Raw genomic sequence first — 13,689 nt, forward strand, 5'->3', positions numbered from 1 at the left:
AGTTGCTGCTGACCAGCCTCTTCGGCCTGCTTTTCTGGGGAGAGGACAGAGGAGAGCTGGTGCAGTGCGTTTACGGTTTCCCCGCTGTGTTTCTGCATAGTCCATTCATTGTGTCTTACAAACCGCTTTCAGATTGATCTTGCTACAATTGTGTTTTCAACTTGGCTTCACTGCCATTAATGTTGGTTCTGTGTTAACGTTTCTTCAGCTAGTGTATATAGTTTATTCTCCTGCTATAATATAATGTAGTAAAAGACTTTGTTTGGGGGCAGTTTGGGTTAGTAGGAGGGAGTAAACGGAACATCTGGGTTGAATATAGTTTTAGTCACTATGTTAACTTTTAATAAGAGCAGCCATGAACAGTTGTTGATGTGAAAATAGTTTCACTCTTTGAGACTGGAATCTTTGGGGGTGGTTGCGAAGGGGAATCTTTTTCATATAAATTTTGAATTGCAAATTGTATGTAAGATTGTAGAAGAAATTGGCTGAAGATTTATACTACCTTAAATATAGTATGGTGGCAACGTGCTTGGTTTCTTACACATTATTTGCGAGTGTTCCGACATATAATGGTGTGTTAGTAATAACAGGAAGTAAAGTAACTGGATTCTCAGACTATGTAATTTTGGGGGGCCCAAGAATCTGCATTTTAATGGTGTTCAATTATGTGGTTCAGCTGTAAATTAAATGGCAATAGTTTTAGCAAGTTTTAATTCTAGAAAGAATTGGAAGGCCACTGTTTAGAGCAGATTTTGAAAAGCTCTGGAGGCAGGACACTTTCCCCAGTGTTTTATTTAATTTGTGCTATCCTCAATGAAAGAGAGTTATTGGAACCTACATAGAGAGAGATTTAGCATCTTCAAAGTTCACAGTAGTTGGCTTTGATTTATAATGCGAAGAGAATAATTCACAATGCTGATATCATCCCAACTGGACATAGTTCCAAGAGAGATTCATGCATCAAAGAATAGTTGAAGGCAGCGTGGAAATGTGTGGCGTGTTTTCAGCGGAGGGATCGTGTTGGCACTCAGGACCTAGATGTGTGGACTGCACAGTCCAGAGTTGCTGTCCCCACACTGCCAGTGACATGGAGACCCCTAGTCAGGGGTATTGCATCTGATTGGAACACAAGTCCAGCCTGGTAGCTTCTCACGTACAGGCTTGTTTTCCTCGGATCAAAAATGGTCTCGAGGCAGAATGTGCATAACTGGTCCGGGATCCGTATTGTGATCAAAGTCCTGGGCGCCTCCTGTCTTAGAGCCCTCCCTCCTTAGAGCCCCCCCTCCTTAGAGCCCCCTCCTTAGAGCTCCCCCTCTTTAGAGCCCCCCCTCCTTAGAGCCCCCCTCCTTGGAGCCCCCTCCTTAGAGCCCCCACTCCATAGAGCCCCCCCCCACTGTTTCAAGATGGCTGCTTGAGAAGGCAGTGAGAGAGCAGATGTGGCACCTGCATCAGGAAAGCAAGACTAGACATCCCGGCAGACAGCTGCGTGGGTCTCAGTGTCCACGGCTGAGATACCTGGTGAACCCTCTTTGCAAGGAAGACCGAGAAAAATAGTCTCTAAGTTGGCCGTGTTTCCTGCCACAGTTGGGGTTTTATACTGAAGGAAAAAGGAGAGAATGGATGTTGGGTGGTCAGGTACCAGACGCCTGTGACCGTAGGCATCAGTAGAGTTTCGCGAGGCCCTGGATCTATTGCAGTTTATTCTTAACTCTCTGGCATCACCGACAGAAGTGTGAGTGCATGTGGACCCATCCCAGGAGGTTCCCTTAGGGGGAACGGTTCCCTTTCGACCATGTCATTCTGTTTTTCAAAGGTGCTTGATGCTAATTGATAACTAGCTCCTTTCTCAGGGGTGAAATTTAATGATTTAATTTCCTGGTTTATTTTGTAGTTGCTTATGACAGATAGATTTAGATTTTCTTTTACATTCCAATAAATGTCTTTTTAAATATTTTTGCAGGCTTTTCGTTTTGTAGCATACTGTTATTGTGTTGCTGCATTTTGACTGCCATTTTTAAATTTTACACAGGTGATATTCTTGAATTTCATGGTCCAGAAGGAACTGGAAAAACTGAAATGCTTTATCATTTAACAGCACGATGTATACTTCCAAAATCAGAAGGTGGACTGGAAGTAGAAGTCTTATTTATTGATACAGATTACCACTTTGATATGCTTCGGCTTGTTACAATTCTTGAGCATAGACTATCCCAGAGTTGCGAAGAAACCGTAAAATGCTGCCTTGGAAGATTTTTTTTGGTACACTGCAGTAGCAGCACCCAGTTACTCCTCACACTTTACTCACTAGAAACCATGTTTTGTAGTCACCCCTCTCTCTGCCTTCTGATTTTGGACAGCCTGTCAGCTTTTTACTGGATAGACCGTGCCAATGGAGGAGAAAGGGTTAACTTGCAGGAGTCCGCTCTGAAGAAATGTTCTCAGCTCTTAGAGAAACTTGTCAATGAGTATCGCTTGGGCCTCTTGGCAACAACACAAAGTATCATGCCGAAAGCCGCAGACTGGGCTGAAGGGCCTGGCTCTGCCTGCAGCCATGCCCGGGATACCCGCGTGGACTACATCCCCTATCTCTGCAAGGCATGGCAACAAGTGGTAAAGCGCAGGCTGTTTTTCTCCAAAGACGATTCTAAAACCAGTAACCAGTTTGCTTTAGTTTCACGTCATTTAAAAAATAACAATTTAAAAAACCATGTTTTTATTATTGGAGAAAGTGGGGTTGAGTTCTGTTGATATCGTATGTATCAAAATAATCTTGTAGGATATTATGCAAGTTTTAAGAAGCTTAACAGGCGAAAATGATTCAGTTCTTAAATTTTAAATGCTAAAGAAATGAACTTAGCAGAATGGATTTCTTAAACTAGAACAGTACAACCTCAGAATATTCTGTTCCTAGGTCATTGAAGATTAATCAAAGTGATATTAACAATTAAACTGTATATTAAACTTGTTTTAAAACACATTTCAGCCTAAATAAAATAGACTTTTATGACTTTGTGTCCCATTTCTGGAATTCCATTAAGTACTTATTTGTTTAGGAAAGTTTAAGTGCATTTCTGAGTCCTCATATGTAACTCCTTTAGGAAGCTATGACTTTGGAAAATGTTTCTGTAGAGTGTTTCTGCAAAGGGGCAAAAACAAGGAGTCTGCCCTCTGCCTTCACACCAGGACCATGGAAAGTTAGAATATTTTAATCTGAGTTAGTTACACTGAATTCCAAGATGGAGTTCATTAGTTGGGTTTCTGTATAATTTTTAAAACATAGGGAAATGAGATCCCCATTCAAGGAATTCTGTAAAGATAGTTTTGAAATTTCCATCACCTCCTGGTTAAGTGATAGACAAATGCTATATTAGAACGGTAAGTTACTAGCATTTTCTTAACCCATTTAGAATGGTCCTGACATACCCTGAAATGAATGGGATCGTTTTTAGCTGAGAGCTGGGCAAGGCTGTCTGCCCTGTGGTCCTGTGTCGGCCAGATGGGGGAGGGGGGAGTGGGGGGAGCATGCACCTCAAGGGCACAGAAGCTCATGTATTGTGGTGGAGAAAGACGGTTGTAGAACTATTTATATGTGTTAATCCAAGAAAAGATTAAATTGCACCAACATTTGATATTCAGATTGACCCTGGCCCTTGTTCAATCTGTATGTCAGATTGTCTTCTGTCACATACATACTTGAGGTGTCCTGCGGGAAAAGCAGCAAGAATTGACAGTGGAGTTCTCGTGGGTGTATTCCTTTATGTCACCTATTAAAGCTGTCAACTCTAAATTTACTTATCTAACAAAGATTTTTTAAGGGATTAAAAAAGAATTCTGCAAAGAAACCAAGACTGGAGATAGTGTTCTTCATAATACAAGCACAGCAGATGTGGCATATCTGTTTGTGCCCTACCGTGTACCCTGGGCCTCTCGCTCATCTGTAGGTTACAGAACCCAAGGATTTCTGAAGGGGTCTTCCAGATGCCAGGGCCTGCTAGGCTGTGTCGGGGCCAGACCGGGCGGTCTTTAACCAGTGAGGGTCAGGATTTGGTCTGTAAGTTCTCCAGCCTCCTCCCGCTTCAGTGAGAGGACACTGAGTTGGTTCTCAGTGCCCCCCCCACCCCGCCGTGGGATTGATCCCCAGTTGCTTAAAGCAATAATCTGTTCATTAACACACTGTTTATTTACCTTGCACCCTTTGCTCTCACTTCCCCACTCTTATGGGGCCCCCTGGAATTGTCTCCCTAATGAATGACAAATCCTTGTCTAGGAACTATTTTGGTTGCAGGGTGAGGAGGGGACCAAACTGTCAGAGGACAATAAAAAGTCATCGACTAGCAGCTCTTCTCGGTCCAACATCTGCTCTTCAGCCATGTTGTGAGATTGAAAATGAGAGCAGTCAGATTGGCCAGCAAGTTAAATTACATTAGATCACATGACTGTCACTCGCATCCGTGCTCCTGTATGCCCTCTATAAATGTTATTTTGCCATTAATATAATTAAAAATATTTTTAAATATTATGTATTTTGTCTATAGTTCATCCTTTTTCAATTTACATTTTTGTGTTATGTGCAACACATGTCACACATAAGTAACTTGTAAATATTTGTATTTTGGGAAAATGTGCTTATTTTTCCCCTGATAAGAGTGGGTGGTCATTAAGATTCAGAATCTTTTGCTCTACTCTAGAGTACTTCTCCTTTTAGCTGTTAAGAAAAGATACGACAATTCAGTTACCTTCCCTATTAAGCTCTGCACTCTGGTTGTGTGTGTGTGTGTGTGTGTGTGTGTGTGTGTGTTTTACAGATGTATATGAAAAACTTAGCAACTCTTAGCAGAATTCTAGCCTTGAATATGATGACAGGATTTTCCATTTATCCTCTGTATAAGTGAAGTGTTAATTTAGTGGACTGTTCACAGATTTATAACTTATTCTTTGGGAACATGATTAAAAAATCATGAACTTTTATATTAACTTAAATTATCAATTATATATTAATGTATCACACCAAAGACTTAGTTATCTTAAAAAGGTTTGTTATCCAACATGCTGGAAGGAGTTAAGAATCCTGGTTAATAAAAAATTCTTTTAAACTGAAAGTTATACCAATGGGATTTCTTGAACATTCGAAATTTTAATACTTGTGAAAAGAATCAGGCTTAAGAAGAAAGATTGAAGTGGCACATCCCAGGTAGCAGATACCAGGAGTGTTGGATAGAATCAAAAGAATAATGAGAGTCATTACAAACCTTAGAAAATTTAAACCATTTGCCTTTGAGAAAGAAAACAAAGGGTATCATAAGATATTTTTCTTACAGGTAAACTCAGGATAATTGTGAAAATCCAGTAAAAAATGCATATGGAAGGTATTTCAGACAATCTGATGAATGCTGTACAAAATTAAGATAGTGTTTACCTTATTACTTCCTTTGTATATATATATAAAGTTTTCGGCTTTCAACCATCAAATGCTGTATTATTAATACCATTAAAAATTTTTTTAGTCAGATCGCTCTGCTATATGGATTCTCTGAGAATGAGGGTGAAATAAAGACATTTTCAGATGAAAAAAGAATGGAGAATTTATCACCAAAATTGCCTCATAAAGGAACTTCTAAAAGATATACTTCAAGGAAGAGGAAAATTATCTCAGAACGTCTGAAATATAAGAAGTAACAGTAAAGATAATCGTAAGCATGTAAGTAAATCTAAAGAAATAGTGATAGTATAAAACAATAGTGTCTAATTTGCTAGAGGAAAACACAATATAAAGTAAAAATTCTAGATAACTAATTGCCTGGAAGCCTAATGCATGTAAGGTTGGAAATTGAAATGGTATCAGTCTAATGATTTTGTATTCTGAAGGGGAGAGTAAAGGTATGGACAAACTTTAGACTTAAATATGAACTTGACAATTTGAAGAACTGCCTTTAAAAGAAACAGCGCATGTTCCAATAATGTATGTTGAGGAGACAAAAGGAAAAGGGGTGGGGGAGGAAGAACAAATAAAGACAAAGGAGAGAAAGTGGGTAGGACAAATAAGCACTGAATAATATGGTAGCGATAATTCCAATTGTAAATGGATTAAACTGTTCTGCGAAAAATCGTGGTTCATTAGACTAAATTTTTAACAACCCACTATATGCTTTTTAAAGAAATACATCTAAAACAAGAATAAAGCGATTTTGAGAGCCAAGAGATAGCAGAGAAATACTGAAAGGAAGCTCCTGTAGCTGTGTAGGTAGATTTTATAGTAACACTTTCTGTTTTAACGCAGATGCTACACAATGATCAAAGGTTTGATTCACCCTTTAAGTTTATACGTGCTCAGTAAGAGAATTTCAAAAACTATAAAGCAAAAATTTAGAGAACTACACGGAGAAATTGACAACACTATCATCATGGTAGATATTTTAATATACCTGGGAGATCACATAGTTAAAAAAATCAGTTAAGGACCTACAGTCAGAACACAAAGTCAAACTTAAATAAACATATGTAGAACTCTGAATACAAAATATACTGAGTACAAAATATATGTAGAACTGTGAATACTCTTTTAAACACAAAAAGGAAAATTTATGAAAACATTACATGCTATGAAAAGACATCATCAAATTTCAAAGAATCAGTGCCATGCAGATCATTTCACAACCAACGCAGTTGTCAGAAGGCAACAACTAAAAGGATAACTGAAAGATGCCAAGTGTAGAAAAAGTTCAAATTTCTAAATAATCAATATGTCAAATAAGAAATCATTTGAAATTAGAAAATACTAACGTATGACTTAAGTTAAAAAAACAGTAAACTGGGGTGGCCAGTTAGCTCAGTTGATTAGAGTGACCGGCAACACAGTTTCCCAGTTCGATCCCCATATGGGCCACTGTGAGCTGTGCCTTCCTTAGGAAAAAAACAAAAACAAAAAACCAATAAACTGAAAGGACATTAAAAAGCACAGTAGAAATTACTGAAATAGAAAACAACATAGGAAAAACAAAACCAAGTGACCAGAGAAGCTCAAACAAACAGTTTTAGGAATGACCTAGAGAACACAACTAAATAGAGCAGAGATTTCTTTTTTTTGAATATTAACATTATATCAATAAATTTGAAAACTGAGACAATGGACACGTCTTACCCAAATGATGTCAAAAAAAAACAAACACAGAAAAATGAAAAATACTACTATAATCATTACGAGACTTGAATCAGTAATTTGAACTCTCCCCACAGTCATTTAGGGGGACTTCCAGTAATAAGAGGATATGTAATTGAAACAAACTCACTTGCTAAAAGTAAAAACAAAACAAAAACTGGGTAAGATACAAACATTTCAAATGTCAAAGAGCTAAACAGTTAATGAAGAATTATTTGGTAAAGATCCAGTAGAGAAAGGAAATCCAGATGTCACTGGCAGGAGCTGAGAGTAAACAATGCTTTTCTTGGTGTCACTGTTGGGGAACCTTAGTAATCACACCCCAGAATCACAGGACCCTGAATGGAGGTACCCTAGGAATAAGGGTGAAATTGAAATAAACCAGCCCTTGCACAGACTGCAGCTTGGACTCTCATTACATGGGTGGCTAAAAAAAAATCACAAGACTTTAAAAAATCATTTAAAAAATGTATTTATAAAATGTTGAAAGTGGGAAGTATAGCTGAAACAAGAAGCGCAAAATATTGGTGGTTTAAATCTGAGTGATGGGTATATTATGTACTCAGATTTTTAGTGCCTCCACATACCTACCAAAACAAAAATTTTCTCTGGAGGATGGTAATATCATTCTGGGCCTCAAATTATTTCTAAAACTGAATTTTAAAATGCATAGTCCAAAATGCATTCTAAAGTAACCCAACTCACCAAAAGACAAGTCTCTATGAGTGAGAAACTGCAGAAACAGATGACAGCCCCACCCACTCAACAGACACGCACAGACACAACAGGTCATACAGATTTACAATACGTGGAAAGAACATATGAGTTGGGAGTGTGGGTAAATGGAGTTAGTGTTTTAAGGTCCTCACATCTCAGAGGAGGGAAGGTATCAGTTAACATTAGACACTGATAAAGAGGTTGCAGCTTACTCTCTAGCATAACCACTCAAGAATAAGAAAAGGGTATAACTTTAAAATGAATAGAAGAAAAATAATGGGACGATTTTTTAAATCTAAGGAGAAAAAGGGATAATACAGTAGAACAAATTGAAAGAACATGATAAGATGCTATTTTAAAGAGACAGCTAAACAAAGCACAGGAAACAATATTAAAGAAATGAAAAGATTCTCCATTAAACAAACGAGAAGGCTGGTATATATACAGTAATATCAGACAAAAGATATTAAGAAGCTGGAAGGTATTTTTTACTAAAGGTAAAGGTAAAATTTCAAAGTACCAGGATAATACAAACTTTACAGAAGTATAAGAGGAAGAGATAAATTCAGAATCATGATTGGAGGTTTAATACCTGAGTAATTGGTAGAAAAAGTAAACAGAATAAATAAGGATACTGAAGATAGAACAGCATGATCAACAAACACCACACCACCCATCCAGTGCAGAATACATGATTTTCTAGCATGCTTGTAACATTTTTTATTATTTTTTTAAGGAAGGCACAGCTCACAGTGGCCCATGCGGGGATCGAACCGGTATTCTTGGTGTTATTAGCACCACACTCTAACCAACAGAGCTAACCGGCTGCCCCACTTGTAACATTTTTTTAGTGACCAAATACTGGGCCATAAAGCTGTGTCAACAAAATTTAAAGGGTCAAAATCACAGAGTAAGTTCTCCAGTGACAATACAATTAAATCAGAAATCAGTAACAAGAAAAAAGAAAGAAAATCTGCATATGTTTCAAAAGTAAGGAATAAACTTCAAAATAAAACATGGAGTAAAGCTATCACAATAGAAAATACAAAATAGTTTGAACTCACTAATGAAATTCATATCAAATTTGAGAAGTATGGTTAAATCAATACTCGGGAAAATTACAGCCTTAAACCCTTTATGTTAGATAAGAGGAAAGGCTGAAAACATGAGCCAAATAAGCATTTACTTGAAGAAAATGAGGACCAAGTTAAATCCCCTTTCCCAAATAGAAGAATTGAATGATAAAAGAGTAAATTAATTAAATAGAAAACGTAAAATTGGATCCACAAAGCCAATTGTTGGTTCTTTGAAATGGCTAATAAAATTGATAAACCCCTGGCGAGATCAATGACAGAAAAAGGGGACACCACCGTAGATTCTGCTGACCTTCAAACTATGTTATGAGGAATAACTTTATGCCCCAAGTTTTTGAAATATGTAAAATGGGCAGTTAATAGGAGAATAGAGCTTATTAAAACCAGCACAGGAAGACATTTTAAAAGCCTGAATAGTCTATTAAGAAAACTATCAGAGGGCCAGCCCGGTGGCTCAGGTGGTTGGAGCTCCGTGCTCCTAACTCCGAAGGCTGCCGGTTCGATTCCCACGTGGGCCAGTGGGCTCTCAACCACAAGGTTGCTGGTTCAACTCCTCTGAATCCCGCAAGGGATGGTGGGCTCTGCCCCCTGCAACTAAGATTGAACACGAGATGCCTCCCAGATGGCTCAGTTGGTTGGAGCGCGTCCTCTCAACCACAAGGTTGCCGGTGCGACTCCCGGAAAGGATGGCAACTGGTCCTGGAGCTGAGCTGCGCCCTCCACAATTGAAAGGACAACAACTTGACTTGGAAAAAAAAAAAAATTCCTGGAAGTACACATTGTACCCCAATAAAGTTCTGTTCCTCTTCCCCAATAAAATCTTAAAAAAAAAAAAGAATTAAAAAAAAAGGAAACTATCAGAAATGTGAAGACCTAAGGAAACTACAAGCTGTGATGGCTTCACTAATGGGTTCATGTTTCCCTGAAAATAGGACCTAGCCGGACAATCAGCTCTAATTAATATAAGACCCGGTCTTATTTTACTACAATATGAGAACAGGTCTTATATGACACCCGGTCTTATTTTACTACAATATAAGAGCGAGTCTTAATAATATAATACCAGGTCTTATATTAATTTTTGCTCCAAAAGATGCATTAGAGCTGATTGTCTCGCTAGGTCTTATTTTCAGGGAAACACGGTATCAAACATTTACGGAAGAGTTTTATGTGAGCTCTTTCCGAGAAGAGACAAAGAGAATGAGATTTCAATTCCTTTTATCAGGTTACCAACACTTTGATGCTAAAACTGGACAGAGACATTATATGGGAAATTACGCGCCATTCTTACTCATGAACATGTATGTGAAAATTTCAACAAAGTATGACTGCGATGCTCCTTCATGACTAAGTCGGATTTATCCCAGGAACACAGGTTGGTTTAACATTAGAAAATCAGTCTACTTTGTTACATAAACTAGATTAAAGGGGGAAAAGTTCACATCATACCAAACAATGCAGAAAAAGGTAAAAATACCAAAAAAAAAATAGTTTTGTTTTGGTTTACATTGGAACTTGACAATCTGATTCTTAAATTTAGTAGGAGAGGGAACCAAGAATAATAGCCAAGACCTTTGTATCAGTTCAGATCCTCCAGGAGGCAGCTGCTAAAATGTGGTTACAAGTGTAAGATGTGAAAGAAAAAGAGGAAGGAGGGTTAGGCCGGGAAAGCTTTCAGACTCTGATGCAGGTCCGACAGCTGGAGACGGAGGAAGGAAGGGGTGGCACAGAGAACCTCAGACTGGCTGCACAGCTGTGAGAACACCTGGGCTGACCATCCGGAGCTCCAGGACGAAGGTCGTCTGTAGAGGGGCCCACATTGGCCAGGCCGTTGTACCCCTCCTCTGCCTGGGAAGAGCATGACCCCCCCTCAAATGCTACAGCAGATCCAGAAGGTGAAATGAAGCTGGAGGCTGTCAACTCCCTCCACCCATGTGGCAGATTCGCTTGCAAAGGCCGATCTGCGAGGCTGCCCTGTGTTCTCAGAGAAGACCAGTAGGGTGGCTCGCCCTGTTGCAAGGAAAGGTTTGTATGCAGAGTGATCAAGGTCGCGTGTCATTAGTGCGGGGATACACAGAACACACTGGACAGCTCTGGCACACACCCCCACGTGTAGAGCTTCCCATACGTCAGCAGTAGCAAATCGTGGGGAGGATGGGCTATTCAAATCATTGCAGCAAGGACGGACGATGATGCACAAGGAAAAAAATGTAACTGGATCGCAATATACGTATTTTAAAAATCCATTCCATCTGTTAAAGACAAATGTACAAGCAAAACATTAAAAACTATGAAAGACTACATATGAGAATATATTTGATTTGGGTGTAGGGAAGTGCTTCAAACAGACACAACAAAAAGCAACAATCATAATGGAAAAAAAGATAAATCTGATTACATCAAAACTTTGAATTTTTATTTGTCAAAAGATACTGTAAATAAAGAGAAAAGATAAGCTACAGACTGAAAGTATATTTGCAGTTCATGTGACTAAATGTTTAATATCCAAAACAAACTTCATGTAAAATTATACGTACAATGTGTATATCTTATTTATATGTGTGTATATGTTGTACACTCAAATCAGTAAGGAAAAATGAATAGAAAAATGGGCAAAGCATTCAGAGGCATGTCGCAGAAGAAACAGGAGTGGACAGAAGACGTGAAATGAGGTTGAGTCTCATTGCAATTGGAAATACAAATTAAGATCTCAGTAAGATATCATTTAGACTTGGATGATGAAACCTCAGAGGAGGACAATACAAAGGGTACTGAAGATGACGTAGAAAAACGAGAACAGTAACTCAGTGCTGGGGCCGTGGATCCCAGCCCCCCCCTCCCCCGCCCCCTCAGTGCCCAGCTAACGAGGCATTACTTTGTAAAGTGAAACACGTGTATACCTTTACTCTGGTGGATATCCCTGAGAAATTCTTGCTTCCATGCATCAGGGGAGACGTATAAATATATTTATATTGGCATTCTTTGTATAAACTAAAGGAATAAGTCAGCCATCATCCCACCATCCTGAGATGTCTACCGTTAACATTTGGAGTACATCATTCTAGGCTGTTCTCTATACATTTATACACATTTTTTGAGATAGTGTTTTACCTTTTTGTTTTGCTTTGTTCTATTTTCCCCCTCTTGCTGTACATACTGTTTGATGCTTGTTTTGTTTCCTTAACAATGTGCTGTGGACACCCTTCCACGTTTTCAAAGCTTTGTACACCATAGTTTACTTAAACCACCTCTCCACCTCTATTGGACACACACACACACACAAATATGTATATATATATATATATATATAATATAAATATATATAAAAATATGTTTTTATATATATTTTATATGTATATATATATATATATTTTTCCCCCTCATACATACAGCTTCGTAGTAGTCCAGTTCTTTCCTTTAGATAAATAAAGTGATACTGCTTGGTTAAAGGATGTTTACTCTTTTGAATTTTCAGTACATTAATAAACACTGCTGACAGTTGTAGAAAACAGCAGAACAAGTGAGTGGCAAGGTTCACCTCCTGCATAGCTCAGTCCTTGGACTTTTCACTTGTCTGAATAATGTGTTTGCATCTGGCAGAGTTTGTGATCTGCAGTTTCAAACACTTGCTAAACGAGAGAGGTTCTTGACCATACCTGCATTAGCATGACAGTTACATGAGGTTCAGGTTTCAACCATGATGGGAACTGCAAACGGTGTGGTTCATGTGTGTGCTGACAAGTCATTCAGATTTCGGAAGTTTGCATTTGTTTTATGTAGATATGTCTAAGAATATCGGTTAAATATTTAGAGTATTCTTAGCCTGATATATTACATTGCGGCTGAAGTCTTGAATTGACATGAGTTAACCTATACATCTTTAAATATTTGTAAAATTGTATTTTGTATGAGCCTGTAATAAATGACCATATTACAGTTCAGAAGCTGAAAAGTGTAGTGAGAGTTGCCATGGGAACCTTAATATGACATTCCGTTACTTTCATTTAAATTTCATTTTTAATATTACATTAACATTTTTGCATTTAATGGATAGATATTTGAATTAATATTGAAGTGACCTCTTTAATATAAATAAAAGAAATGAAAATGTGATTTTTCTTCCCATGAACAAATGAACATATAATCCAAGATCTTGTAGAAATAACAGCACTTGAGTTTTAAGTTATTAGATTCCATTAATTTATTTTGAAGTTTCTTAAAGGATCTCTTTGAAAAGATTAGGAAATATTTATTGGTAGTTACATAATTCATGTCTGTACATTTCAAATATGGTTCAGAATTTTCTGAAGGCTATTTGGGGGCAATTTCCTTTATTGTGCTTTAGTTTATTCTTCTGTATTTTTATGACTCAATGACCTCTGATTCCTCTCCTGCCTCTCTATGTTCATTTGAGTGTCCTAGTCACTAATAGGGTGATACGCTTTATCTTACCTAAAACAAAATACTAACTGTATTACCAAATACTACATGTTCTATTTAAGTTCATTGTAGAAAACTCTAATGTATGCCAGAGATACAGGGTATCGTTTTTTATTACAAAGGATTCTTGACTATACGAGAATATTTACATATAAGATTATATGTGAATAGTGCGTTTAAAATTGAAATGTATAAAATGTGTCGACAATAGAATCTGTGACTGGACAGAGATCTCAGATGTCAGGAGTCTTCAATTCTCTCTGATGCCTTCCAGCCAACTAG

General features: G+C 37.9%; 1 protein-coding gene and 1 long non-coding RNA gene across 12 annotated transcripts in view; both read left to right on the forward strand.

Moving 5' to 3' along the window:
- Window positions 1-3,007, forward strand: part of XRCC2 (X-ray repair cross complementing 2) — a 42,741-nt gene extending 39,734 nt beyond the window's left edge. For all 10 annotated transcript variants that reach the window (XM_088799791.1, XM_088799794.1, XM_088799795.1 and 7 more), the window contains one exon: window positions 2,030-3,007. In XM_088799791.1, coding sequence (XP_088655917.1) covers window positions 2,030-2,748 — 719 coding nt within the window. In that variant the 3' untranslated portion in view covers window positions 2,749-3,007. The remainder of the gene's footprint in view (window positions 1-2,029) is intronic.
- Window positions 3,008-5,509: 2,502 nt separating this feature from the next.
- Window positions 5,510-13,689, forward strand: part of LOC148757356 (uncharacterized) — a 95,893-nt gene continuing 87,713 nt past the window's right edge. For both annotated transcript variants that reach the window (XR_016021877.1, XR_016021878.1), the window contains exon 1: window positions 5,510-5,698. This is a non-coding gene — a long non-coding RNA (uncharacterized LOC148757356). The remainder of the gene's footprint in view (window positions 5,699-13,689) is intronic.

This window comes from Rhinolophus sinicus, chromosome 8, assembly GCF_057876585.1.
Source record: "Rhinolophus sinicus isolate RSI-liver-muscle chromosome 8, RSI-T2T, whole genome shotgun sequence".
Classification (NCBI taxonomy): domain Eukaryota; kingdom Metazoa; phylum Chordata; class Mammalia; order Chiroptera; family Rhinolophidae; genus Rhinolophus; species Rhinolophus sinicus.